Here is a 26,304-nt window from a genome sequence, read left to right as displayed (position 1 = left end):
ACACCTTCTTCACAGACCTGAATTATGCAAAGGTATCAGCATTAGAGAATAGTGCAGCAGCTGGCTTTTGGTAACAATGAATCCTCAAAGGGACATTCAGTCAAGCCTCAGCTCTTTCGGAAAATAAACGTGTATACACAAGTTACAAACCTTATGCATTCAGCTAAAATATGTACAAAAAACTAAATAAAAGTGAGATCGAGAAATATAAGCAGCAGTAACCATAAAGGCTGAGAACTAGTGACACCGAATTCTTTATTAAAAAAAATTTTTTTAAACAGACAGTACCTCCTCTTCTCTTCTATTTTTAGGAAGAAGCTTTAACAAGTTTTAAATGTCTCAGTTCTCAAAAACAATAGGCTTTTTAAAAAATAAGACTTGATTACCAGAAACAAGTAATATGTGGTTACATACCATTTTCATATCATTACTCATTTCAACTTATCTTTGATGCAACCTGGGAACAATTAACCAGTCACTAGATACCTGTTTTAGAATCTGAAGAAATTATTATCCACCACAGGAATCTAATGATATATGTTTTTGCATAAAAGGGGAAAAAGTAGCTAACTATTCTCATTACTTTGTACCAAATATTTATATACCTAGTCAAAACAATAAAGATCAAGATCTTTCTCCAGATGAGCTGTATATAAAAGCTATTTTTAGCATTTTCTTCCAGGGATTAAAAAAAAAAAGCCTTATTTCCCTGCTGGCTAAAAAGGAGGAATTTGTACAAGTTAAGTCCTTTAGAGATGAATATTAAATTCCTTAAGAGAACTGCCATAAAATTTGTTTTTAAAAATTTATCTTAAAAAACTGAAAACCATTTCTCTCTTTAAAATCTATGGCATTAATTACCTACTTGACTTTTTTTTTTTTGGAAAGGGCACCAAGTTTGTGATCTAAGCATGCAAAATAAGGAACTGAGTGTATCACTGCCTTAACAGAATTTGGCAAACCAGAAGAATGGCCTTAAAATAAATAAATAAATAAATAAAAGGAAGAGAGTTCATGCTGTCTAAATCTGAAGGTATAATTCTGTAGAGCTCTGCAGACAGTGCCTCACAGGGAGAATGTGGGCAAGAGGGAAGTAGCCATGTTCCTATGTACACACTTCCTTGGTATTCTGGTTGTTATTCAACAACGTATTACAGAGAAATACTCTTTTTTATTATTACAAAGTCGGTAATCGCCCCTTCTTGAGCAGTGACTTAGGTAAACATCTTTACGTCTTTTCATAATGTAGCATATTTAAAATTAACTAAATCTAAGTGCACATGAGTTTTCAGTGATTCCTAAAGTTCAAGGAAGTAACGCAGGTGTTATCAGACTGCAAATTCTGAATGGTTGGTGCATCTATGTTTTAGGATATTTCGTCCTGTCTTCTTTTCCTTAAACCATAAAATGTACCAGAGTTATTTGGTTCTCCTCTACTTTCCTTTTTGTCATCTTTATTTATTTTAATGGTATCTCTATGTAGAGAGAGAGGTATGTTAAAATATTATTATTCATATTAAAAAATTCAATTGAGACTATATATGACCTATTAATCTATATGATAGCAATGTTATCCTTTGACCTGGTATATTAATTCCTTTGGTGAATAAATGTCACAGGTCATTTCCTTATAAAAGGATTTTAGTAAGAGGACCAGCAGTATGGAGAGAGATTCCCCCACCCCCACCCGGGAGGATGACCAAGTGAATCAGTAGTTTAGAGCAGTTAATGTAAAATATGAAAAATACACCATTTACAGCTGCAATTTTCATATTAAAAAGCAGTTAAAAACTAAGAGCAGTTCAAAGCATTTCAAAAAACATTTTTTGTCTTAGCTAAACTGGCCAACTAATAGGACTGATAAGAGACTGCTGAGAGAACTTACGTACATCTAGGCAAGACAGAACAAAAATGTTTTTAATTTTGAACAGTGGTAGCTGCTATTAATAACTAGCAGTATAAACAATGTCCACAATTTGGTGGCTGGCCATAGTTTAAAAATTTTTTTCAAGTTAATTTCTACAGCAGACGTATTTTTGAAGTCTACCCACCCCTGAGTTCAACAATTATACTTTTAGAGTGTAAAATTATACGCCCTTAATTAACAACATGTACAAAGCTACAAAATGTCATCTATACAGAGATTAAAAACAATTTTTAAAATATTCTCTGCCAATTATTGATTGGATGGTTTTGCTGGGGTACATATTTCAAACCTTTCAGCCAACTTGCTTTCATTTTTAAGCCCAAATTGATTCATATATTCACTGTAGGATATGTCATAGAGTGCAACAACAGGCATTTGTAAAAATAACATTGTAGTAGAAACAGATTTTGCATATGTGAAAAGGTAATTTATAAAATACATTAATTGCTTTTTAAAAAGAGAACCTAGTTGTAGTATCATTAACTTACATGGTACTGAGAGTTGGAACTTTCAAACAATTTTTTTTCTATAGAAAAATGTTGTCTGCCTTTAAGTGAAGTCTTAAATAACAAGAAAACAGAACAAAACAAAACAAATCCCTCTAGAAAAAAAAACCTGTATGGCTGTGTGAGACAAATAAGCAAACATACCATTCTATAGTGTACTTTTGCTTAAATTTTAAAATAAAAATGTCCACACTCTTTTGTTAAAACATTAAGCCTCTGTCAAAAATGTATTTCTTATTTTAGGGTACAGGATAGAAGGACAAGATGATACTTACAAGTAAAGAAAATTTACAAGAAAAAACTTGACAAAAGTTTTTCAATTAAAAGTATCATAACATTCAAACTTGACTTCAAACATAACAAAAGAAACAAAACTGCAAACAAAAATGTTTATGGATTTTCCAAACATAAATAAATGAAATAGTGTTTAGGCAGTAGGGCTCATGCTGATGGCTAGCAGGAAGTTAACAGAGTGTTATCTATTTGGAAAAAATCGATAATGTACAAACAACAAGCCCAAATTATGGACTGTAGCAGTTTAATCATCACTGCCATTTTTCTTACTTCCAAAATAAAGCCTTGATTAAATCATTTATACCCTATATTACTCATACCTTTACATCAGAGATTGAGGAACTATGTACAACAAACAGATTTATTTTCACCATAGGGATAACATATTGTACCTCTCTGCCAATGTTACTTGAAAACCGTCCATGTCAAAACAATTTGACAGCAGATATAAACAATTCAATAAATACGCAATGATCTTTCATTACAGTCCTTTAAAGATGCATGTTAATTCATGCTGTTAACCTTAGGTTCACAGTGCATAGAATCCAAATATGAGCAGTTGGGGTGACTTTCAGAGTAATGTTGGATCCCTCACTTTATTTATAATCCCACTCTAACCGTTAAGTTCATGTCATAGGCCCTATCACGCATTAATCATTGAGTGGCAGAAGTTAAGGAATTTTTTTCCTGTTACAACGTCCATTGCCGGCAATGAACGTCCCAAAACCGCCAAGGAAGTCATTGTTATTGCACAATACATGAGGACCTGGAACTTTTCAAAAGCTTAAAAAAATAAAAATAAAAAATGGAATTATATTTGACATTTCCTGACACCTGCATTAATACTGTATGACTAATCAAAGCATGTCAGTTGCCTGGACTCAACCAGCGATCAACATGCGCCCCGAATGCACACGAGTAAAAATGCAGTCAAAGGAAGCAGTCTTCATTGCCTATAGGTCACTTCCAGTCAAAGGTTAAAGTTCAAAGACTGAATGATCAAAGTGCTCATTTTCTCAGTAGGACTATCTTCTGCTAGGAGGATGAGAACAGTGGCATCAACAAGTATCATCTTTAAGAAAAGGAGAAAAAAGATAATTAAAACAGTCAAGCATGCATAAGTAAAAGTTACAAGTCAGTCTAATACAGCAAAAATTTCAAGTAGCAAGAAGAACATGGTTTATGTTTCTGACTCATCTCCCTGGATCCCCTGCAAATGAGTCCATTTTGTGTTCAAGTATATATTTACAAACAAATCAAACTCTAGGTTTTCAGAAAAGTGGTAGTTCGCACAAATTTTAAAACGATATTATCAGTATGTTCAGTTCTGTTTCAAATAATAAACTGATATGTGTTACCACATATTTATGATTACCAGTCATCAGAGAATTCTTTTACAGGTAACTATTTAAAACTATAATGAGACGGCAAGTAAACTCACAACCAACACTATCACGCTACTTAACAAAGACTAATACAAGTTGTGTCTCTGAAGGAAGTTACTTCACAAATGAGGAATAATCCCTAAATCAATCAACAGTAAATGTTATTAACTTCTCTTCAGAAAATAAATTTTCAGGAAGTGTATATATATATATATATTTGCAAAGGAGGTCATTTTAAAAAATCCCACAGATTTAGTGATACCTTCTGATAGCTTCAACACATTTATGTAACATATAAATTCTGGGGGGTTCATCACTTATTTCACAACACTTACCTCACAAAACCTATTTGAAGGATTGTGAGGATTAGTTATTATTCAGGAAGTACCTTTAGAAAGATTTAAGACCAGTGGCAACTAACTCAAAGTTGTGAAAGCTCTCAAGGAGAAAATTCTGAAAAACTGGCCAAAATGTTTTACACAAACCATCCCATATTAGGATTGATATATTGCTAATAAAATTCTCACTCATAAAGACTCAGTGAGAACTAAAAAGCAGTAAATCTGACTTCTATGCTGGGCAAATTAGTGAAACATTTCACAATCCTATACCTTAAGGGTAATATAAATGGTGAAACAGACTAAATTTTAAAAATAAGCTGTATCTAAGTCATTAGAATCCTTTAAATAAATAAATAACATCTTTAAGAAGAGAACAAGTAAATAGTTTACAGCCTCTGTCACATTAAAGTATACGTCTTATGGGACTTCCTTGGTAGTCCAGTGTTTAAGATTCCGTGTTCCCAGTGCAGGGGATGCAGGTTTGATCCCTGGTCAGTGAACTAAAATCCAGCATGTCGCACAGCATAGCCAAAATATATATATATATATATCTGTTCCTTAAATGACTGCAGATCTTGGAATAAACAAGATACATTTGTCATGGATCAGAACAAGCTTCAGAATATGAGGAGGTTTCTTAAAACCTCACTTCTCCAGTAGAGTATTTTATAACACTAGGGTTCTTGAAATTAGTACTAAAACTAATCACATTTAAATCGCTAAGCTAAGAGATGCCACTAAAATCTACCTAGGATGTCAAACTACTGGGGAGGAACTTTAGCTGGGCCCACAGACTGAAACATTATATATTCATGATGGTTATATGGCTAATAAGGAATCTATGAGTAAAAGTTCAATATGGAAACAGGTATGACCCAAACCCATGTCCACCTTTTTCCTAAATAAGAAGGGAATCACTAAGAAGGAAAAAATTCATTTGTTAACAGAGGAAACACAGTTTCCTAGTTTTGGCTTTCAAAAAAAAAAAAAAGTTGTTAGAGTTAACTTATCTTGGGTCAAGACAAGTATACGTCTATAAAAGGTGGTGAAAGAACACAATATGTTTAACCTCTTGGCTATAATATTTGTGGCAAAATTATGGCCTGAAAAAAAATCTTACCATAAACCACTTAAATATTTCTGGAACTAAAGAAGACCCTACTAAAATTATACCCTCAAATATAATATACAAATTAGCAGTTCCAAAGAGGTGACACCTACCATGGCTAACCTCACTGGGTCTCTGGAAATTGTGAATGAGAGAACTACATTAGAAGATCACTGAATTTTCCCCAAAGTATAAAAACTATCACATTTTATTGGAAATCACCTTCCTGCATATTCCCAGGGACAGAAGACTAGAAGTAAAGGAACACAGTAAGAGGTGAGTAGATATGAAGTGGGATTCCACCTCCAAGAAAAACAAAATTAAATCTTTACACTTAAGTTTGTGTCTCAACAGTTTAGGGAATTAAAAGTTTTCCTCTGATGAACTGATTCAAGAAAGATTACACAGTAGATCACAGAACTGCTATTCCACAGAAAATCAAGGGCAAAGAATTAAACTGAGTGAAAGTTTGGACTCAGGAGTTTAGATAGTGGTTGTATAACACTAAAAGGTAGTACAATTAAAAAGGTTCACAACTAACAGAGGTAAACCTTCAGATACATATTAAGAAAGGAGAAAAGGAATTGTTACACTAGTCTGAGACAATTTTGTGTTCCTATCCCCTTATAATCCTTATTGTCCTATAGGAAATGTTCCAGTTGAATGGAACCAGAATGTACTCTATAGTTTTACAAAGAGACATTCCTCTACTCCTCCCCAAATTACCATCTCATCAGTCTATTGGACATAATATCTAAACATTATGTCAATTTAGTTCTTGTAAGTCCAGTTTTCTGGAGCCAATAATAGTCATATTAAACTATACTGTTCAGTTATCTACCACCTTAAGCAATATGTTTTAGGAACCATAGATCTACACTCCCATCTGTGAAAAGTGATCATTTATGAAACTAAGTCATTTATATTTAATATTGATCCCAGGAAACAGACAGGTATTATTAATGGATTCTACTTGGCTATCTCACTGAAATATTTTTATGATGTCATAAAGAGGTATTTTTTTATCTTTTGCAAGAACAATTACATTTGCTTTATGATACAGAACACTCAGGTTCAATCATTAATCTGTGCACTGGACTGGGTACAGATCTATTTTCTAAGGAAAACTCTAGACCTGAATTGTAGATTAATTCCTCAGTCCTTTTGTATGCGGAGAAGAGTTGTCTAATTACCTATTTTGGTTAGGTCCCTTTATTTTTTTAACCCTATTCTCAGCTCAACTGATTTTTCAAAGCATATGGACCCCTAACTTAACTGGTAACACAGAATATTTGCATTCCAATGCAGGTATGACCTTAATTCCTTAGTGAATAGAAAGTAAAAGAGTTCTGAGCAACAGGTTGATAGTCAACTTCAAGTAATTAAGAAAACGGAATATATATTCACACACCAATGAGTTTTTACACTTTAATAAGTTATTGTGTGCTGGAGAAAAATCTCAAAAGAAGTGCAATATAAGGTGTGACGTGTACAAAGACAGTAACAGTGGGGTAGGATGACTGGCCTAATTTTCAAGGTGTCCTAATAACGTGGAAGATCACAAATTTAAACTTGGGCTTCTTTTCAACACTGGTATTGGACAGCTCAATTGCGGTATGTCAGCTGAGTCCTTCTCATCTAAACAAAAGGAGATCAACTCAGTTTCAGATTTGTTGTTTTTCATTAATAGTGACTCCATCGTACATCCTGCAAGCCCCTTCTAAGGTACACAGATGTCACTAATCTGAACACAAATTTCTCTTGCTTCTTTGATTATACCTGACAAACATCCTGTCCCATGCTGACCCAAGTATGTTGGTCAGCACCACACAGCATGGCTGTGGAGTTTGACACCCGAGGCTTACAATTCTGCGTGGTTTCTAGAACCTGAATGATAAGTGTTTTTCGGTGAGTTCTTCCAACACTAAGCAAGGCTTTGTTTAGTCTCTGATCTTTGTTTACCATTGCAGGTCACATCTTGACATTGCTCTGACCTTGCAACCCTTTCAGAATTAAGGTGATGATAAGAAAATAACTAGAGCCCATATTTCTTGGTAACTCGCATTCTAAGGAGAACACAACCATTAAAGATCTTTTGGAACTAAAGTGGCTAACCAGAAAAATGTAAGCTGAAATTTCCAAAGTTTCAAAACAAAGCTGATGTGGTTCTGCTTAATGAATGAGTATGATTACCTTTTTTGATAAGATTTTTCCAAATTCAACTATAATCAAGGTCAACTATTTTTCATATTGTTTGTTATCATGGAATGTAGAAAAAAGAAGACAATAGAAATTAAACAGCTGAAATGCTTTAGCTATGGAAAGATAAAGGAAGAGTTCAAGGAAGAGTCCCTGTACTCAACCACCTGAATGACAGGGTGGGGGCTCTATCATCTCAAAGTGTAACAAACACTACCCTTCCTTGATTTCGTATGACAGTCATTCATGGAGGAAAACCATCCATTTAACGGAGAATGCAGGAGAGGAATGATTCAGGCACACAAGGTTCAAGCCAAGAGCAGAAAACTATCAAAGTAAGAATTGGGGGGTGGAAGAGGGTGGGTGGGGGTGTTTGTTTTCCAGTGTCTGACTCTTTGCAACCCCATGGAATGGCAGGCAAGAATACTGGAGTGGGTTGCCATTTCCTCCTCCAGGGAATCTTTCCAACCCGAGTACTGAAACCACGTCTCATGTGTTTCCTGCATTTGGCAGATGGACTTTTTACCACTGGGAAGTCCAAATAATAAACTGACGATGTTTTAAACAAGATTATCTGTAAATGAAAAAAAGTGTCTGTATCTGCAACAGGAAATAAGACCAAGAAAGTCACAGTTTAGTTGAATTCGAATCAGGTGCCTTTTTAAAATGGCTAATTTGTATGGGGGCAGGGATACTTTCAATCTGTTTATTGGGAAGATGAATTCCTACACAAACTGTACTATTTTACATTAAGTAAGAGGTTAATTTAGTTTAAAAAAATAATTCTTTGATAACTTGGAGATGATCCATCTTTAAACAAGACTTTTCTACTTCAGTTATAAAAATACAGATTTCTCAAGTAACGCATAAAAACTACCATGAAAAACAACGTCTATGAAGTATATCTTAAAGAATTATTATATTTGCTGATAATGCAAGTTTTCTTATTCAAAAGCAGGCAGTAAGAAATTCTAGAAGTATTCTTAAGTGAAGGCCTTCTCATAAGTCCTTTCAACATAACAAGACAGCATTAGAGAGCTTCAAAGACGATTATCTTTTGAAATTTCTCTACGGAATACAAAAGAAAATGGGAATATATTGTCTAACAATGGGGTGGGACAGAGTGGCAAAGAGAACTATACTTTCAAAATATATGTATTTTCCATCACTCTAAGACAATTTCTTCTCAAGCTTAACTACAACAAAAACAAAAACTTGAAAGTGGTTTTAAAACACTGTGGGGGAAGCAAAAATGAAAAAAAAAAAAAACACTGTGGAAAAGATAATAGGGGAATTTTTCTATTATTAGTGAGGTTGGGTCTGAAATAGAATGACTACTATCTTGGCAACTTTGACATTTTAAAAAATGTTTGATGTAGTTGGGTTTCTCAACATTCTTGATTGACTTATCTTAGTCTCTGATAATTTAAAGAACTTATGAAAGGTAAAGGGGACTGTGACACTCAAGGAATGTTTTTGTTTTTTTGTGTTTTTTTTGGAAAAGGTTTTTTGTAAAGACACAGAGGGAAGAGACAACTCAGTGCTGAGTCCTAAAAGGCAAGAGGATGCGAAAGAAAGAGAAGCTGTTGTTTTCTTAAAAGATTAACTTGCTACCTCAGATATGCAGATGACACCACCCTTATGGCAGAAAGTGAAGAAGAGCCTCTTGATAAAAGTCAAAGAGGAGAGTGAAAAAGTTGGCTTAAAGCTCAACATTCAGAAAACTAAGATCATGTCATCTGGTCCCATCACTTCATGGCAAACAGATGGGGCAACAATGGAAACAGTGACAGACTTCATTTTTTTGGGCTCCAAAATCACTGCAGATGGTGAGTGCAGCCATGAAATTAAAAGATGCTTACTCCTTGGAAGAAAAGTTATGATCAACCTAGACAGCATATTAAAAAGCAGAGACATTACTTTACCAACAAAGGTCCGTCTAGTTAAAGCTATGGTTTTTCCAGTAGTCATGTATGGATATGAGAGTTGGACTATGAAGAAAGCTGAGCACTGAAGAATTGATGCTTTTGAACTGTGGTGTTGGACAAGACTCTTGAGAGTCCCTTGACTGCAAGGAGATCAAACCAGTCAATCCTAAAGGAAATCAATCCTGAATATTCATTCGAAGGACTGATGCTGCAGCTGAAGCTCCAATATTTTGGCCACCTGATGCAAAGAGGTGACTCACTGGAAAAGACCCTGATGCTGGGAAAGATTGAAGGCGGGAGAAGGGGACAACAGAGGATGAGATGGTTGGATGGCATCACTGACTCAATGGACATGAGTTTGAGTAAACTGCCAGAGTTGGTGATGGACAAGGAGGCTTGGCATGCTGCAGTCCATGGAGTCGCAAAGAGTCGGACATGGCTGAGCTGAACTGAACTTGCTATACCACCAGGCTTCCCTGGTGGCTCAGCTGGTAAATAATCTGCCTGCAATGCAGGAAAGCCAGGTTTGATCCCTGGGTCAGAAAGATCCCCTGGAGAAGGGAATGGCAATCCACTCCAGTGTTCTTGCCTGGAGAATTCCACGTACAGAGGAGCCTGATGGTCTACAGTCTATGGAGTTGCAACAGTCAGACTCGACTGAGCGACTACCACTGCTATACCACCAGCAAATAAGAAAAGTTTTATTAAGCTCTTTATCCTCCTCCTTCAACACCACACTCATTTTATAAAACTGCCAATAAGTTTAAAAATATTAAAATTTAATTATTTTACTGTGTTGAACTTTTTCACCCATGCTTGTAATTAATTTATTCTTGAGTAGCAATTATAAATGGTCTTTGTTTTTACAAAGGTATGTTTTCCACAATTTTATTTTTTAACTTTACATTGACTGTGATCTGGGGTTTTTTTCCCAAGCTTTTATAAAAGATTTACATTTTCATATATCTAAATGTTTAATCTGTGACTCCTTTTAAGTTCAGAAGTTCTTTCTTCCTTCCTCCAGAGTTGATATCCAACTTAAAAAAAATACTTTGTCTACTGTATGTAGTTTTTAAAATCTTACTAATTCAATCCAAAGGAAATATTTTCTATATGAAAAGATAAAATCTTCTTTCCCCAAAATACCAATTTTCTAACAGGATTACTTACTAAATAATTTTTCCCTTCTTATTGGTTTATGATACATTTATTTATCACATACTCAAAACTTATATACAAAAAGGCCCAAAAAAGAGTAATTCCGTTTCGAAGTCTGTTCTTACACTATTATCTTTTGGTGTTTGGTAGACTTATCCTCCTTCACTATCTTAATTTAAAAAAGAAAACAAAAAACCCTGCTTTCTCATCTTTCTTCCAAACCTTAAAAGCACTCATTCTATTGTTCTACTGAATTTCAATTCAACTAAACATTAAACCAATAATTTGTAAAGAATATATATTTTTATAATATTTCAAAATAATAATTTTATTTTTATTTTTTGTTTTTAATTTCAAACACCTCTTTGAGGAAGCAGTTTAGAAAAGGTGCTAGCAGCCTTCAATTATTAAGCTACCATCACCCAACAAAAACAGAAATTAAAATATTAAAAATAATATATTCATAAAGCTACAATCAATAGAACTTCAGATTTTTTTAGGAATAACTATTAGATTAGGATGAGCTTTCTTTAAATTAACGGGCCATCTCTAACAATGTGACATTCCACCCACTAACAACAGTACCACAACTGAGTACACTGGCATCATAACTTCTATCTCCAGTAATAGGTTTCCAAATAGGCTAGTTCCAATTTGATTTAATATTATTAAGTACTACTTTTTTGTAATAAAATAGTAGGGCAGAATATTCAAGCAATTTTAGATTCTACTTGTATGATGGCCATGATTTTATGTGCTCCATTAAAAATCTGGTCTAACTTATCCACAACATCCATTATATAATTCCTTCCTTTTCCCAAGCAGATTTATAATCTTTCAAACATAAATACTGAAAAATTATCATTCTAAATAAAACTGCTTACCATGATACCACCATTTTGTTTTCTTTGGATTCTTGTTACATGTTCGAACATAAAAAGAATTATCTGGTGGTCGTCTCTGAAACGAAAAAGTTCAAATAGATAAGTTACAAAACAGGAAAACATAAGGAGATAGTTTTAATAAAACCTCTAGGCAAAATTATTATAGAATGTATAAGAAATGATATAAATGCTGATGTCACAACTGAAAAAAAATATATTCCAGGAAATGTAGCCTCTAAAACACTGAAATTTTTTTTTTCCCCAAAATAGATATGCATATGTGATTTGGGTTAGCTTCCAGTGGGATTACTAGAGAATGATGATCAACCATAGTGGCAGCATTAGGTTCTAAAGAATTCTAGTTTTATTTATCTTGTCTCCCTAGAAATAATTTAATAATTATTTTTATGAGCTAATCAAAAGTCTACCTAACTAGCTTTGTCTGAGAAATTCTAGCAATTTATAAACAAAGGATTATTGCTTTCCTGTAAAATAAAGTATCATTAAGGAGAAATCAAAGTATTCAGTTTCCAAAATGTATGTAAGAGGAAAAGAAGAGGGAGATACATTAACATTTCTGCTATACATATGTCCAGACCAGCACACTATTAGAAGCATATGGTAGCTCTACAGGGGAGCTACATCAGAAATAGTGATGCCAACAACAGTGAACACAGGTTGTAAAAGAATTTTCTTGAAAACTATTAGATGTTGATCAAACACAAGAAATGTGTGCCTCTCTATAAAGATTTGGAAACATGTGAAATGTGTATTAAAGCCACTGAAGGCAGGTTAGTAGATATATGATAGGTCCAACTAAATAGCAAAGGTGAACAGGACTACCGATGTAGCAGGAAGCAAAACTGAGAGTCTCACTTGATGCTTCCAAAATCCATATACAAAACTATGATCTGATAGCAATAACAGTAATTTAACAGAAAGAGTAGAGCATAAGACACTGAACAACTATTCCAAGATTATCCTGTTTACACAGTTAGAGAAAATTTCTGAAAAATTATCATGAAATTAGATGCCTACTTCAAAGAATAGATGGTCTGCTATTGTTTGTCCTGTAAAGTCATGACCTGTGCTCATGTGGAATAAACTGCTACTGCTGTAACAATTTTATAAACTCATTTATCACAACCCAATCTTCAAAAAACAAAAGAAAGGGGAAATATTCATTCTATCTGCTTTTATCAAGAATACAAGCAAATTAGTAAGTGACTAGGAGGTATGTTTCTTTAAAAAATAAAGTAACTATACAAAACACTGGATTAGCTAAATTGTTTTAAGAATGGAATACAAGCTAGAAAGTTTGGACTATCTATATCACAAGATCACTGAGACTAAAGTGTAGGTTACTGAAAGGCCCCTGGTCTCAATATCAGAAATTATCTTTAATCTGCGGACAAAATGGATTTAAATGCCTTCAGTCTAGGGGACCATTCTTGACTATGGAAAAGGAAATTGGAACAGAAGAATTATGACTAAAAAATGTCTCTGGTAAAATTAAAATTTGTATTCTGAGAGTTGACTATTAAAGTGAAATTCATATATCCATGTCCACTACAGAATAAAACTCACCTGTTTTAATAGAACAATTTTCAGTGAATTTTGAAAGACTTTTTTTAAAGTTTGTTTCACACTAGATTCCTCTCAATGCCAGAGCATGTTTCCTCTTCATCTTAGTAACCTGGTACTTAGCACAGGAACAACAACACATAGCAGGGTCCTAATAATGTCTGAATTTTATCATTTTTCACAAAACTAATGCTCTCAGAATCTAACTTCGAGATTATCATTTTGGTTGAATAAATTATAATTTAGTTTATATTATCTAATATAGTTTATCAATAATTTAAATAGAATGATTAGTCTTACACTAATTATGCAAGAAGCACTAAGAGACAACTAGAAAGTGAGGGGAAAGATGAGGGTTAGAAAAGGATGGAGGAGTTAGAGAACAAAATCATTTTCTAGTTTTTAACAGTAGATCAATGCATTTAAATGTAAACAGATCTAATAATCATAAGGCACATGTAAGAACTATGCACAAACACCACTGGCATTAATCTTAACTTCTCTTATTAAATCCTATAGTTACTGCCTCATCTTTCTATAGGCATTAAAATTAAGAGAAAACTTTGTAATTGTAAACTGCTCTGCCCCACACCTAAATTTAAAGTCTGTATGTCTGTTGAGACTGGAGGTGGGGAGAGGAGAAAATATGGAAGCAATAAATGAATAAAACTTGTTTCCAAGCCCTTGGGGTTAACAAAAACTCAAGTGTAGCCTCAAATGCAGCCAAGAAAAGCTAACAACCAAGAGGAAACTCAAGTTAAAACGTGATGCTAACATTAGATAATACTACCCTCTTTCATCTATTCTAAGATGTACATTTTTTTTCTTAATATTTTACCCATATGGGGATCATCTTTCAACTAAGGGTATGTGATAGTTTAACTGCAAGAAGTTTCTTTCTTTCTCTTGTGGTACATAAAATTGCATATTAAAGGTTCTCACATTAGAATTAATAAATATATATGCAATTTAACCCATTATTTCCCATTCTTATTTGAACAAATTTTTTTTTATAAACTGAACACCAAGAAATCTCCTATGGAACTCACATTCTAAGAAACTCACTTTGCAAACAAGTGGCTTAGAATGTTTCAAAATCTAGATAAGCTACCATTTAAAAATGAAGTACTCTCTTCAATGTTCTCTAAATAGTAATTTAGTAAAAGTGAAAGTTCAAATGGAAAAAAAAGCCCTGCTACAATAAATGAATAACCCTACAGCTCCCTGATCTTTAAGATAAATTCATTTCTCCTTTAAACAGAATACAAAACAAAACCCTCCCCTCCACTCCACCATGGAGAAGAGAAGCTTTAAAATGTAGAAATACAAGAATATTGAGACACTAACCCTCAAGCAGGAATGACAAAGAGGAATGAAAATAGAGAGGACTTAGATACTTTAAAAGGGTATTCTAAATTTAACTCACATGATTTTTCTTTCTGGTCTTTTCCCCCTTTCTGCATCAGACAGAATCTGTAGATTAGTAAAGGAGAATAAGAGGGAAAGTCCTGAAAATTCTATTAGTAATTTAGTCTGCCACCTTCAGTCTAGTCTTTATGACAGGAGATCTCTGGTTCCTGGAAAATTCCCTAAAGGAGGCTGATAGGGTGGAAACCAGCAGAGAGGCGAAGGGAGCTAGAAGGCTTGTTTCTGGGGCTTCTCAAGGTGAAATCTAGAAACCATAATTTCTTACACATTTTTGCCCTGTGCATGCCTACAGAAATAAAACTTGGATTATTTAAGAACATCTGAAGGAATTTCCTATTTAAGAAATATAAAGTGTGACATCTATTATCAAATTATTTTCCAATCTACTACTAAACATCCTCTATAACTTCATAGTAAAAAGCATTAAGTACTTTCTTCAAATAAATTTTATATTAAAATAGTTTCTCTACCTGAACCAAATGAAGAGCTATTACCTGAATAGTTCTGAAAAGGCCTACCTTTTCTTTGCAGCTGGAAAGCATGCTAATAATGCTAAGACAAACTGACTGGACTGAGAGCGCTGGGGACCAGTCTTCTGTTAGAATGGATAAACAGATATGACCATTGCTATAAACATGAGGATGAACAGGAATATTTTCACCAGTAAACATGACCTAAGAAAGAACAAAATTCCATTAATTTTATCTGTATTAGCAAAAAATAAAATATTCTCCATATAAGTTAATATTTTAAAAACCAAATTGAAAACAAACAAAATCAATGCCAGGAACAAGATAAGCGACTGCTTGTAGTTTATTCTTATCAATTCAATAAGTAATGGTTTTACTAATATGAATAATCATGTAGTAGGAAAAAAACCTTCAAATTATCTATTTTATATTTCAGCTATTTTTCACAAATTACTTTTAAATTTTCTAAATCACCAAGCATTTTTAGACTAGTGAAAGACAACTATATGTACAAGAATGGTTCTTCAAATTCTACTCATTGTTCTCCACATACAGAAATCAAATACACTAAAATTTCAAATCCAAGTGTTCAATTTCAGGACAATATGAATTACATGTGATAGGAACACTCCTCCTACTGACAACAATGCTATTAGCTAAGGTGCCATATACATAAAAGGAAATGACTGCTATGTATTCTACTTCATCTAAACTCAAACTTACAGTATGAAGAGGACAAATTACCACTTATTAAGGAGTCAAGACCTATGTGCTTGGATGAAAAAGCAAAGGTTGAATGAGTCTTCCAATTATTTGCTCTTTTTCTCTGCTTTTTCTTTTACTCAATTTTTCTACCAGTTTTCTCCTTTATTCATCTTGCCTCAGCACAGTTTTGAAAGATAATAAATCTATTGTTTCCTTCCTTAGCCCTAATACATTCAGAATATCAATAGTGCTGCTTCTGAAACATATCTGTCTAAGCATCTGAATAGGCAGGAGAGTAAATTCATATATTCCAAGGAATCTATAAGCACAGGCCAAACTAGATCAAAGTAGAAGTCTCATATTTAACAATGCTTGGATATATGTTAGTTCATAATAAATCATTTTGATATAAAATAAACCATCAATCCTCTTAAGTGAATTTTATACTGCAGTATGATGCACCATTTTTATTATTGCAGCAATTCTTAGCAGTCATTCTTATTTCTTGATCTGCCCCCTCACCCCTTTTAAAAGTTTCTGGCTGTGCCTCGTGTCACTCAGGATCTTGGTTTCCTGACCAGAGATTGAAACCAAGCCCCCTGCAGTGTAAACAAGGAGTCCTAACCACCGAATTGCCAGGCAAGTCCGCCATCTGGCTCTTAGGGGGGGAAAAAAAATCACCTGGAGATCTGGCTAAAAATACAAATTCAAGAGCCCCATTGTCACAGATTCCGATTCACTAGGTATGATGGTATTTTTATAAAACTCAAGTGGTAAAGAACCTGCCTGCCAATGCAGAAAACATAAGAGACATGGGTTTGATCCCTGGGTTGGGAGGATCCCCTGGAGAAGGGAATGGCTACCCACTCCAGTATTATTGTCCGGAGAATCCCATGGACACAGGAGCCTGGCAGGCTACAGTCCATGGGATCGCAAAGAGTTGGACACGACTGAAGTGTCTTGGCACATCAAATATAAACTAGTAGTTCCCAAACCAGACTTAACAGTAAGTCTATCTCAGGCCCGCAAATTGCCTCATATTTGAATACAGTAAAATCTTCATAAGGAAAAAACCCTACCTTAAGTGACGAAAAATTGATGAAATATATTGCTCTAGGTTTATTCCCCCTACTTTTTTTCCTTTATAGAGCAGAAGAGAGCCAGTGACAAAAGTGTGGCCACAATAAGGTATGCTATATTTTAATACAGGATATATTACAATAAATTACTATAAGTTAGGTTTAGCTTTTAAATATCTACCTACAAACCTGATTTTATTACAATTTTACAAATACTTACATTTAACAAAGCACACTGTCACACAAGTAGGTGTCTTCTAATATTTCTACTGCTAACGTTTCCATTTCCTTGGCTGAAGCTAATATAAGATTCCAACAACACAAGACAAGACTCTACATATGGACATCACTAGATGGTCAATACCAAAATCAGACTGATTATATTCTTTGCAGCTAAAGGTGGAGAAGCTCTATACAGTCAGCAAAAATAAGACTGGGAGCTGACCGAGACTCAGATCACGAACTCCTTATTGCCAAATTCAGACTTAAACTGAAGAAAGTAGAGAAAACCACTAGACCATTCAGGTATGCTGCTGCTGCTGCTTCTGCTAAGTCGCTTCAGTCGTGTCCGACTCTGTGCAGCCCCATAGACGGCAGCCCACCAGGCTCCCCCGTCCCTGGGATTCTCCAGGCAAGAACACTGGAGTGGGTTGCCATTTCCTTCTCCAATGCAGGAAAGTGAAAAGTGAAAGTGAAGTCGCTTAGTTGTGTCCGACTCTTAGCGACCCCACAGACTGCAGCCTACGAGGCTCCTCTGTCCTAAATCAAATCCCTTATGATTATACAGTGGAAGTAACAAATAGATTCAAGGGATTAGATCTGATAGACAGAGTGCCTGAAGAACTATGGAGGAGGTTCGTGACATTGTACAGGAGGCAGTGATCAAGACCATCTCCAAGAAAAAAAAATGCAAAAAGGCAAAATGGTTGTCTGAGGAGGGCTTACAAATAGCTGAGAAAAGAGAAGCGAAAGGCAAAGGAGAAAAGGAAAGATATACCCATGTGAATGCAGAGTTCCAAAGAATAGCAAGGAGAGATAAGAAAGCCTTCCTCAGCGATCAGTGCAAAGAAATAGAGGAAAACAATAGAATGGGAAAGACTAGAGATCTCTTCAAGAAAATTAGAGATACCAAGGGAACATTTCAAGCAAAGATGGGCACAATACAGGACAGAAATGCTTTGGACCTAACAGAAGCAGAAGCTATTAAGAAGAGGTGGCAAGAATACACAGAAAAACTGTACAAAAAAGATCTTCATGACCCAGATAACCACGACAGTGTGATCACTCACCTAGGACCAGACATTCTGGATTGCAAAGTCAAGTGGGCCTTAGGAAGCATCACTACAAACAAAGCTAGTGGAGGTGATGGAATTCCAGTTGAGCTATTTCAAATCTTAAAAGATGATGCTGTGAAAGTGCTGTACTCAATCTGCCAGCAAATTTGGAAAACTCAGCAGTGGCCAGATGACTGGAAAAGATTAGTTTTCATTCCAATCCCAAAGAAAGGCAATGCCAAAGAATGTTCAAACTACCGCACAATTGCACTCATCTCACATGCTAGTAAAGTAATGTTCGAAATTTTCCAAGCCAGGCCTCAACAGTACGTGAACCGGGAACTTCCAGATGTTCAACCTGGATTTAGGAAAGGTAGAGGAACCAGAGATCAAATTGCCAACATCTGCTGGATCATCGAAAAAACAAGAGAGTTGCAGAAAAACATCTATTTCTGCTTTATTGACTATGCCAAAGCCTTTGACCATGTGGATCCCCACAAACTGTGGAAAATTCTGAACGAGATGGGAATACCAGACCACCTGATCTGCCTCCTGAGCAATCTGTATGCAGGTCAAGAAGCAACAGTTAGAACTGGACATGGAACAACAGACTGGCTCCAAATTGGGAAAGGAGGACAATATACGGCCTGCTTATTTGTATATTGTCTATACTGTCACCCTGCTTGTTTAACTTATATGCAGAGTACATCATGCAAAATGCCTGGCTGGATGAAGCACAAGCTGGAATCAAGATTGCCAGAAGAAATATCAATAACCTCAGATACGCAGATGACACCACCCTTATGGCAGAAAGCGAAGAAGCACTGAAGAGCCTCTTGATGAAAGTCACAGAGGAGAGTGAAAAAGTTGGCTTAGAATTCAACATTCAGAAAACAAAGATCATGGCATCTGGTCCCATCACCTCACGGCAAACAGATGGGGAAACAACGGAAACAGTGACAGACTTCATTTTTTGGGCTCCAAAATCACTGCAGCTGGTGAGCGCAGCCATGAAATTAAAAGACGCTTACTCCTTGGAAGAAAACTTATGACCAACCTAGACAGCATATTAAAAAGCAGAGACATTACTTTGCCAACAAAGGTCCGTCTAGTCAAGGCTACGGTTTTTCCAGTGGTCATATATGGATGTGAGAGTTGGACGGTGAAGAAAGCTGAGCGCCGAAGAATTGATGCTTTTGAACTGTGGTGTTGGAGAAGACTCTTGAGTGTCCCTTGGACTGCAAGGAGATCAACCAGTCCATCCTAAAGGAAATCAGTCCTGAATATTCACTGGAAGGACTGATGCTGAAGCTGAAACCCCAATAATTTGGCCATGTGATGCAAAGAACTGACTCATTGGAAAAGACCCTGATGCTGGGAAAGATTGAAGGCATGAGGACAAGGGGATGAGAGAGGACGAGATGGTTGGATCACCGACGTGATGGACATGAATTTGAGTAGGCTCTGGGGGTACTGATAATGGAGAGGGAGGCCTGGCGTGCTGTAGTCCATGGGGTCGCAAAGAGTCAGACACAACTGAGCGACTGAACTGAACTGAATATAAGACAGGAAGACGAATTTTTTCTCAAAGGAATGACTTCATACACTGCATTTTTCTTCCCTTTAAATTCTGGACATTCACCCTCCATTTCCATGAAGAGAGCTAAAGTAAACCTGATAATTAAAAGGAAAAGTCTTAAAACAAGAGATATCAAGTTACTTGTCCTGCCCAATTGCAGAAGACCCCCTGAGAGACGGGCACAGCTGTGTTTGAAGGACCATTTACCTCAATTATATCTATCAGTAACAATGTGCTCAGTGGCTCATTCATGTCTGACTCTTTATAACCCTATGGACTGTACCCCACCAGGCTCCTCTGTCCATGGGATTGTCCTGGCAAAATACTGGAGTGGGTTGCCATTTTCTCCTCCAGGGGATCTTCCTGGCCCAGGGATCAAACCCAAGTCTCCTGAGCAGACTGAAATAAATTAGATCTCAATAATGCTTTAAAAAAAAGAAAAATACAAGGGATTTTAAACCTGCTGCATTCAGGACAAATGCAGCCAATCTAAAACTTCCAACAACCCACAACAGGCGAAGTGATTTGTTGCACATGGTACAGGTAACCCCTAGGAGTTTGTGTAAACATGGAAAGGCTGAGTTTCCATGCCAGAGAAGAATTCCTGAAATATAAGAAAAAACTTTTTTCAACAGTTTATTCATGTAAAAGTCTGGTAAGCTAGACGTCTGCACAGACAGTTTTGATGTAAACTTTGCTATTCTGGTTCTCTGCACGTGACACAAGCATAACCATTGCGGAATTTCTTCAAGGCCACACTCTTAACTCTCCTCGTTTATTTAATATGCAGTACAAGCCAGAGGAGGAAACGGACATTTCAAGCTTTTTTAATGCAGCTAAACAGGTTCTGAAAATTTTAAAGCGTCTTTAAACTTTTCAGAGTTCAAAACCTATTTTTGGGGGGCCGAGGGGAGTTGCAAATAGCTGATAAACTATCTAACACAGATGTGACAAGAAAACTGAATACAATGAATTTGAAACCAAAGGGAATAAAGAATTTTGCTAATTTATTTTTTAAACAACTTATTCAGATTCAAAGTAGTCATCAGATTAAACAGCAACCAGAGTGCACATATTCCCCACTACATAAATCAAACTGAGTAAAATCGAATTACAGACTTTCAAGAACAAGCTATTTAATGGAAAAAAATTTAGAAAAGGATCTTAGATCTAATGCATGTGAACCATATCTGAAATTCTGAGTCTGCACAAGAAGCAGCCCTCAGATGTCTCTAAATTTCCAAATACCCCACTATCAGTGTGGCTTAAATTCGAGAGCAGATGAGAGCTAGAAAGAACTGTGCTTTTGGAGGTAAGAATGCATTTCCCACATACAACCTAAAATTTTAAACAAGTCAACCTCTGGGTAACCTTTGGGTACTAAATGTAGTATTTGTTCATAAAACTACTAAGATCTAAACTGAATGCTACCAACAGTGATAATATAAAGGGTGCATATTAGCTAACTGTTTCTAATATGAAATTCATGTCGCTTGTCATAACTGAGGACTTTAAACATCAAGCTCAATACTCACTGACCTCACAGTCCTGAGATCTTACCACAATGCAGGCATACTGATGGTTCAGACTAATGCTCTGCAAGTGATTAGAAAGTCAGACACTGAATATGGTATGTCAAGATAGGTCAAAATACAATATACATAGAATGAGCAGTACAACCAGGCTATAATTATAAAAGCCAATCTACAATATGGACACCAAGGTTTGTATAGGGACAATAAGAGGGACTGTTTTCTCTGATTAAAATTGCAAGTAGATAAGAATACTTAAAGGGCAACTACAAAAACTGAACATACAAGTAGACAGTTTCATAAACTAAAATAATCTAATTATGAATAACAAATATGACATAGATAGTCTAGCATAAATTATAAATATTTGACAAAAGTGGTTGGGGACAAGAATTTTAGAATAGTTTTCAATTCAATTCTCCCCTTTTTAGTCATCTAATATGTATCAGTGGAATGAATATTTATAGTTTTCACAAAGCAGCTAGAATCAGACCACAAACAAAAGGATGAAGACACTATTTGCCACAATGTTTCTAAAGCTTTATAATCAAGGCAAGTATATTTTTCAGCACCTTTAAAATAGGTCCAAAATATGGCCACCTTCACAACCTCCATGGTTACCCTTCTGGTCCAAATCACCATCACCTCTCACCTGGATCACTGCCACTGCTTATCTGGCCTCCCTAAACCCTTGTGCTTCCACATCTCATCAAATAAAATCTTCAGTGAATGGGGAATTTCGCAACCACTTGTCCAGAGCAATAGACCTCAGGAAAAGTTTTGCTATCAGAAAAATCTTCAAATCTATACGTACATTAAGCTTTGATTACTAGACTCGTTATAACTGTTTTATAACCATATGTGAAAGTGAAAGTGAAGACGCTCAGTCGTGTCTGACTCTTGGCGATCCCATGGACTGCAGCCTACTAGGCTCCTCCGTCCATGGGACTGTCCAGGTAAGAGTACTGGAGTGGGCTGCCATTGCCTTCTCCAGTTACCACGTTATAAGGTTATAAATGCTTGAAAGTTTTAGCAGGGCGTCCTTTACTGGTTTTCAGTGATAAAAATTATAGTTTTCCATAACTCTTAAAGAAAGCATCATTTCAGACAAGTAGGTTTTCCAGAAGAACTACAGAAAATGTCTTTTGAAAAAGTTTAAACTAATTCAAATTTACAGCTCCTATTTGTTTTCTTAAAATAGTATCATTCACATATAATTTAATCTTTCAAAACCAGAATATATCAGAGCCTGAGATTACATCAAGTTATTTTTTTCACACACGAGATGCCCTGAAATGGCTATGTATTTGCATTCTTTTTTGTATAGCTTTTATTGTTCAGTTCTTCCCTTATTACCACTGGACATTCTTTTTCAGGACACAACAAAGCAAAACAAAACCACAACAGCCCATGATTTATGAGCTGTTGTTTTAAAGCAAAATAACCAATATTATTAGATGTGCATGCAACATTATAAAGATTCCTAATGAACATCTTTTCTTTGGATTAAAGTACACAAGCAGGACTTCCTTGGTGGTCCGGTGGTTAAGAATCAGCCTGCCAATGCAGGGAACATGAGTTTGATCCCTGCCCCGGGGAGATCCCACATGCTGTGGGGCAACTAAGACCATGTGCCGTAACTACTGAGCCTGTGCACCCTCGAGCCCATGCTCCACAAGACAATCCACCAAAATGAGAAGCCTGCGCACCGCGAGAGAAAGCCTGAGCGTAGCAATGGAGACCCAGCACAGCCACCAATTAATCAAAAGTTTGTTTAAAAATAAATAAAATTGTACATAGTAAGTATGATTAAAATAACTTTAAAATAATTTAAAAGTATTGCTGGACTTCCAGTGCTCTGTCATTTTCTCAATCATGGGTATCAGAACATATAACTTCTTTGACATGGGAGGGACCATAAAATTAACTGATGTTAAAAGGGGATCTTCGTATTTCAAAAGACTGGAACAACTGCCCTAGGGTTTCCACATCATTCTACATGTAGTCTTTAATTTTCAGAAATAACATTACTTAATGAATTTGTTGTTGCTGATTAGTTGCTAAGTTGTGTCCAACTTTTGCCACCCCATGGACTGTAGCCCACCAGGCTCTTCTGTCCATGGGATTTCCCAGGCAAGAATACTGGAGTGGGTTGCCATTTCCTTTCCCAAGGAATCTTCCCAACCCAGGGATTGAACCTGCATCTCCTACATTTAGCAGGTAGATTCTTTACCACTGAGCCACTTAATGAATAAGCAGGTATTTTCCATGTTGGTATTCACACCTAATCAGCAGAATGGGAGAAAAGTAACTTGGGTTTGATTCTTGATTGTTTTAATAACTAGCTTTTAAACCATAAATAAGACAATTCACTTCTATAGACTTGAATTCCCTCACATTAAATGAGCATGAATCTATCTCCTCTATTTCACTGAGCTGTTTCAAGATAAAATCAGAATGAAAGTTACATTAATAAAGTATGATGCAAATACTACTATACAATAGAAGGCATGGAGGTTAATGTGTGGCTGAAATGCTTCAGTTCAGACTTGACCATAAAGAGACTTGACTGCTAAGCTTGACTCCACAGGAAGTAAGAACCATCACAGGATTTACTGAAAAGGGTGAGGATGGTGGTGGTGGATGTATGTGGGAAAACCAAAGAAGTAACGGCACCTTCAAAGAAATCTAACAGCAATGTGAAAGGATGTCTAGCAATGGGAAGAATTAAAGGCTACTCTGTAATAGTCCAAACGAAAACTAAAAACTTGGACCACACAGAACTGATGATAACTTAAGAAAAGTGATCAGACTGCCTTATGTCTGTGAAAGGATCTGAAAAACCACACTTAAGAATGAGGGAAACGAAAGAAATTTAACACAAGAAGATGAGTGAACAGAAACCCAAAGAAAGAATTCTCTTATTTTGTTATTAGAAAAAAACTGAGTTTATTAGCTGTGTTAAATTTGGGATGTCTAGAGGTGTTCAAGTAGAGCTGCCCAACAAGAGCATGAAATTAAACCTCAGAAGGAAGAGAGTGTACAGAGTTGGAAACCTGGGAGTTAGTGGCTTAAGATGGTTAAAGACATTAAACAGTGAGAAGAATAAAGAAGCTAGAGGACACCAAAATCAGACCAGTAAGCAGGAGTGAAACCAGGGAAGAGGATAACAGGAATACAAGCTAAGATGATAGGATTTATGACAAAGGCTCTCACTTACAAAACTATTAAAGATGAAATTCAAATGACGCTTAAGTTTGACATTTGATTTAGAATTAAGAACAGAGTTTTAGAGAATACCTTCGACCTAGTTTCATGGTTAGAGAAATTTTTTTTTTTTTAAGATTTATGAGGTTCCACAGTTAACCTTCTCCAGTATTCCCTAAGACAAAGTTTCTGATTCCATGATTCGTATTCTTCCTTCACAGGCTTTCAAGGGACTTAGCTGAAGTGAGGTAGAGGAACAGGTTGAGAACAAGTGGATACCTCACTGCCTTCAAGCAAACAGTTAAGATGATGCTGATAAGCCAAAGGCAACAACAGAAAGTGAAGATCATTTTCTGAAGAGGAGGAATACATTTGGTTTCTAATTACAGTTGATGTGCGGTTATTATAGAAACCCAGAGGTCACGACAAGACACACTTCTTCACCTTTGTTTAGAAAAAGATAAAAATGAGCCCCCAACATCTTACTTTTCTGCTCACATAGAAACTTCAGAACTCAAGGAATCAGTTTCCATTTAATACTATGCCTTGAAACAATCATCTTTTTTTTTTTAAATGTAATATATTACAGTTTATTATTATTATTATTTTTTTTTAATAAATTTATTTATTTTAGTTGGGGGCTAATTACTTTACAATATTGTAATAGTTTTTGCCATACATTGACATGAATCAGCCATGGGTTTACATGTGTTCCCCTTCCTGGACCCCCCACCCACCTCCCTCCCCATCCCATCCTTCTGGATCATCCCATTGCCCCGGCCCTGAGCCCTTGTCACATGCATCGAACATGGAATGGTGTTCTGTTTCACATATGATAATATACATGTTTCAATGCTATATTTCAATTATCTTTTTAACTGCAGCACAATACAAAAGCTGACTTCCATCTATACTCCCACGTGGCTAAGAGAAGATTAAGCTGTTTGTGTCACTACTTAAAGTAGTGACATTTCTTTTCTTGGGCTGCAAAATCAATGTGGACAGTGATAGCAGCCACAAAATTAAAAGACGCTTGCTCCTTGGAAGAAAAGTTATGACACTCAGATAGCGTGTTAAAAAGCAGAGACATCACTTTGCCGTCAAAAGTCCATTTAGTCAAAGCTATGGTTTTTCCAGTAGTCATGTACAGATGTGAGAGTTGGACCATAAAGAAGGCTGAGCACTGAAGAACTGAGGCTTTCAAACTGTGGTGCCAGAGAAGACTCTTCAGAGTCCTTGGACAGCAAGGAAATCAAAGCAGTCAATCCTCAAGGAAATAAACCTTGAATATTCATTGGAAGGATTGATGGTGAGGCTGAAGCTCCAGTATTTTGGCCACCTGATGCGAAAAGCCAACTCATTGGAAAAGACCCTGATGCTGCAAAAGATTGAGGGCAGGAGGAGAACGGAGTGAGGAGAGATAAGATAGTTTGATGGCATCATTGACTCAATGGACATGAGCTTGAGCAAACTCCGGGAGATAAGGACAGGGAAGCATGGCATGCTGCAGTTCATGAGGTTGCAAAAAGTAGCACAAGACCTAGCAACTGAACAACAACTTAAAGTAGCAATGAAATATGAATTTCCTCAGAAATAGCATATTTTAGCACCTAACACATTGAATTTCAGGTTATTTGGGACACTTCATGATCTACAAAACCTGATCACCTGGCAGTGCTACACAGAGTGAGTCAGTGTCTTATCATTTAGCTACTA

General features: G+C 35.9%; 1 protein-coding gene across 17 annotated transcripts in view; it reads right to left on the bottom strand.

The window, feature by feature from the left end:
• UBE2W (ubiquitin conjugating enzyme E2 W) overlaps nucleotides 1-26,304 on the bottom strand; it is a 122,692-nt gene that overhangs the window by 35,791 nt on the left and 60,597 nt on the right. For 7 of the 17 annotated variants that reach the window (XM_081501652.1, XM_081501654.1, XM_081501655.1 and 4 more), the window contains 3 exons: nucleotides 15,261-15,416; nucleotides 11,731-11,806; nucleotides 239-3,799 (listed from right to left, as the gene is read on the bottom strand). In XM_081501652.1, the coding sequence (XP_081357778.1) occupies nucleotides 3,786-3,799; nucleotides 11,731-11,806; nucleotides 15,261-15,416 (246 nt within the window). In that variant the 3' untranslated portion in view covers nucleotides 239-3,785. Of the gene's footprint in view, nucleotides 1-238; nucleotides 7,200-11,730; nucleotides 11,807-15,260; nucleotides 15,417-26,304 lie in introns of those variants that run through there. The other 10 variants (XM_081501646.1, XM_081501648.1, XM_081501650.1 and 7 more) reach the window with 2 other exon arrangements.

The sequence above is a fragment of the Giraffa tippelskirchi genome, chromosome 6 (genome assembly GCF_054371585.1).
Source record: "Giraffa tippelskirchi isolate mGirTip1 chromosome 6, T2T-mGirTip1v1.2.pri, whole genome shotgun sequence".
In the NCBI taxonomy this organism is placed as follows: domain Eukaryota; kingdom Metazoa; phylum Chordata; class Mammalia; order Artiodactyla; family Giraffidae; genus Giraffa; species Giraffa tippelskirchi.
This window is presented reverse-complemented; position numbering and strand designations above follow the sequence as displayed.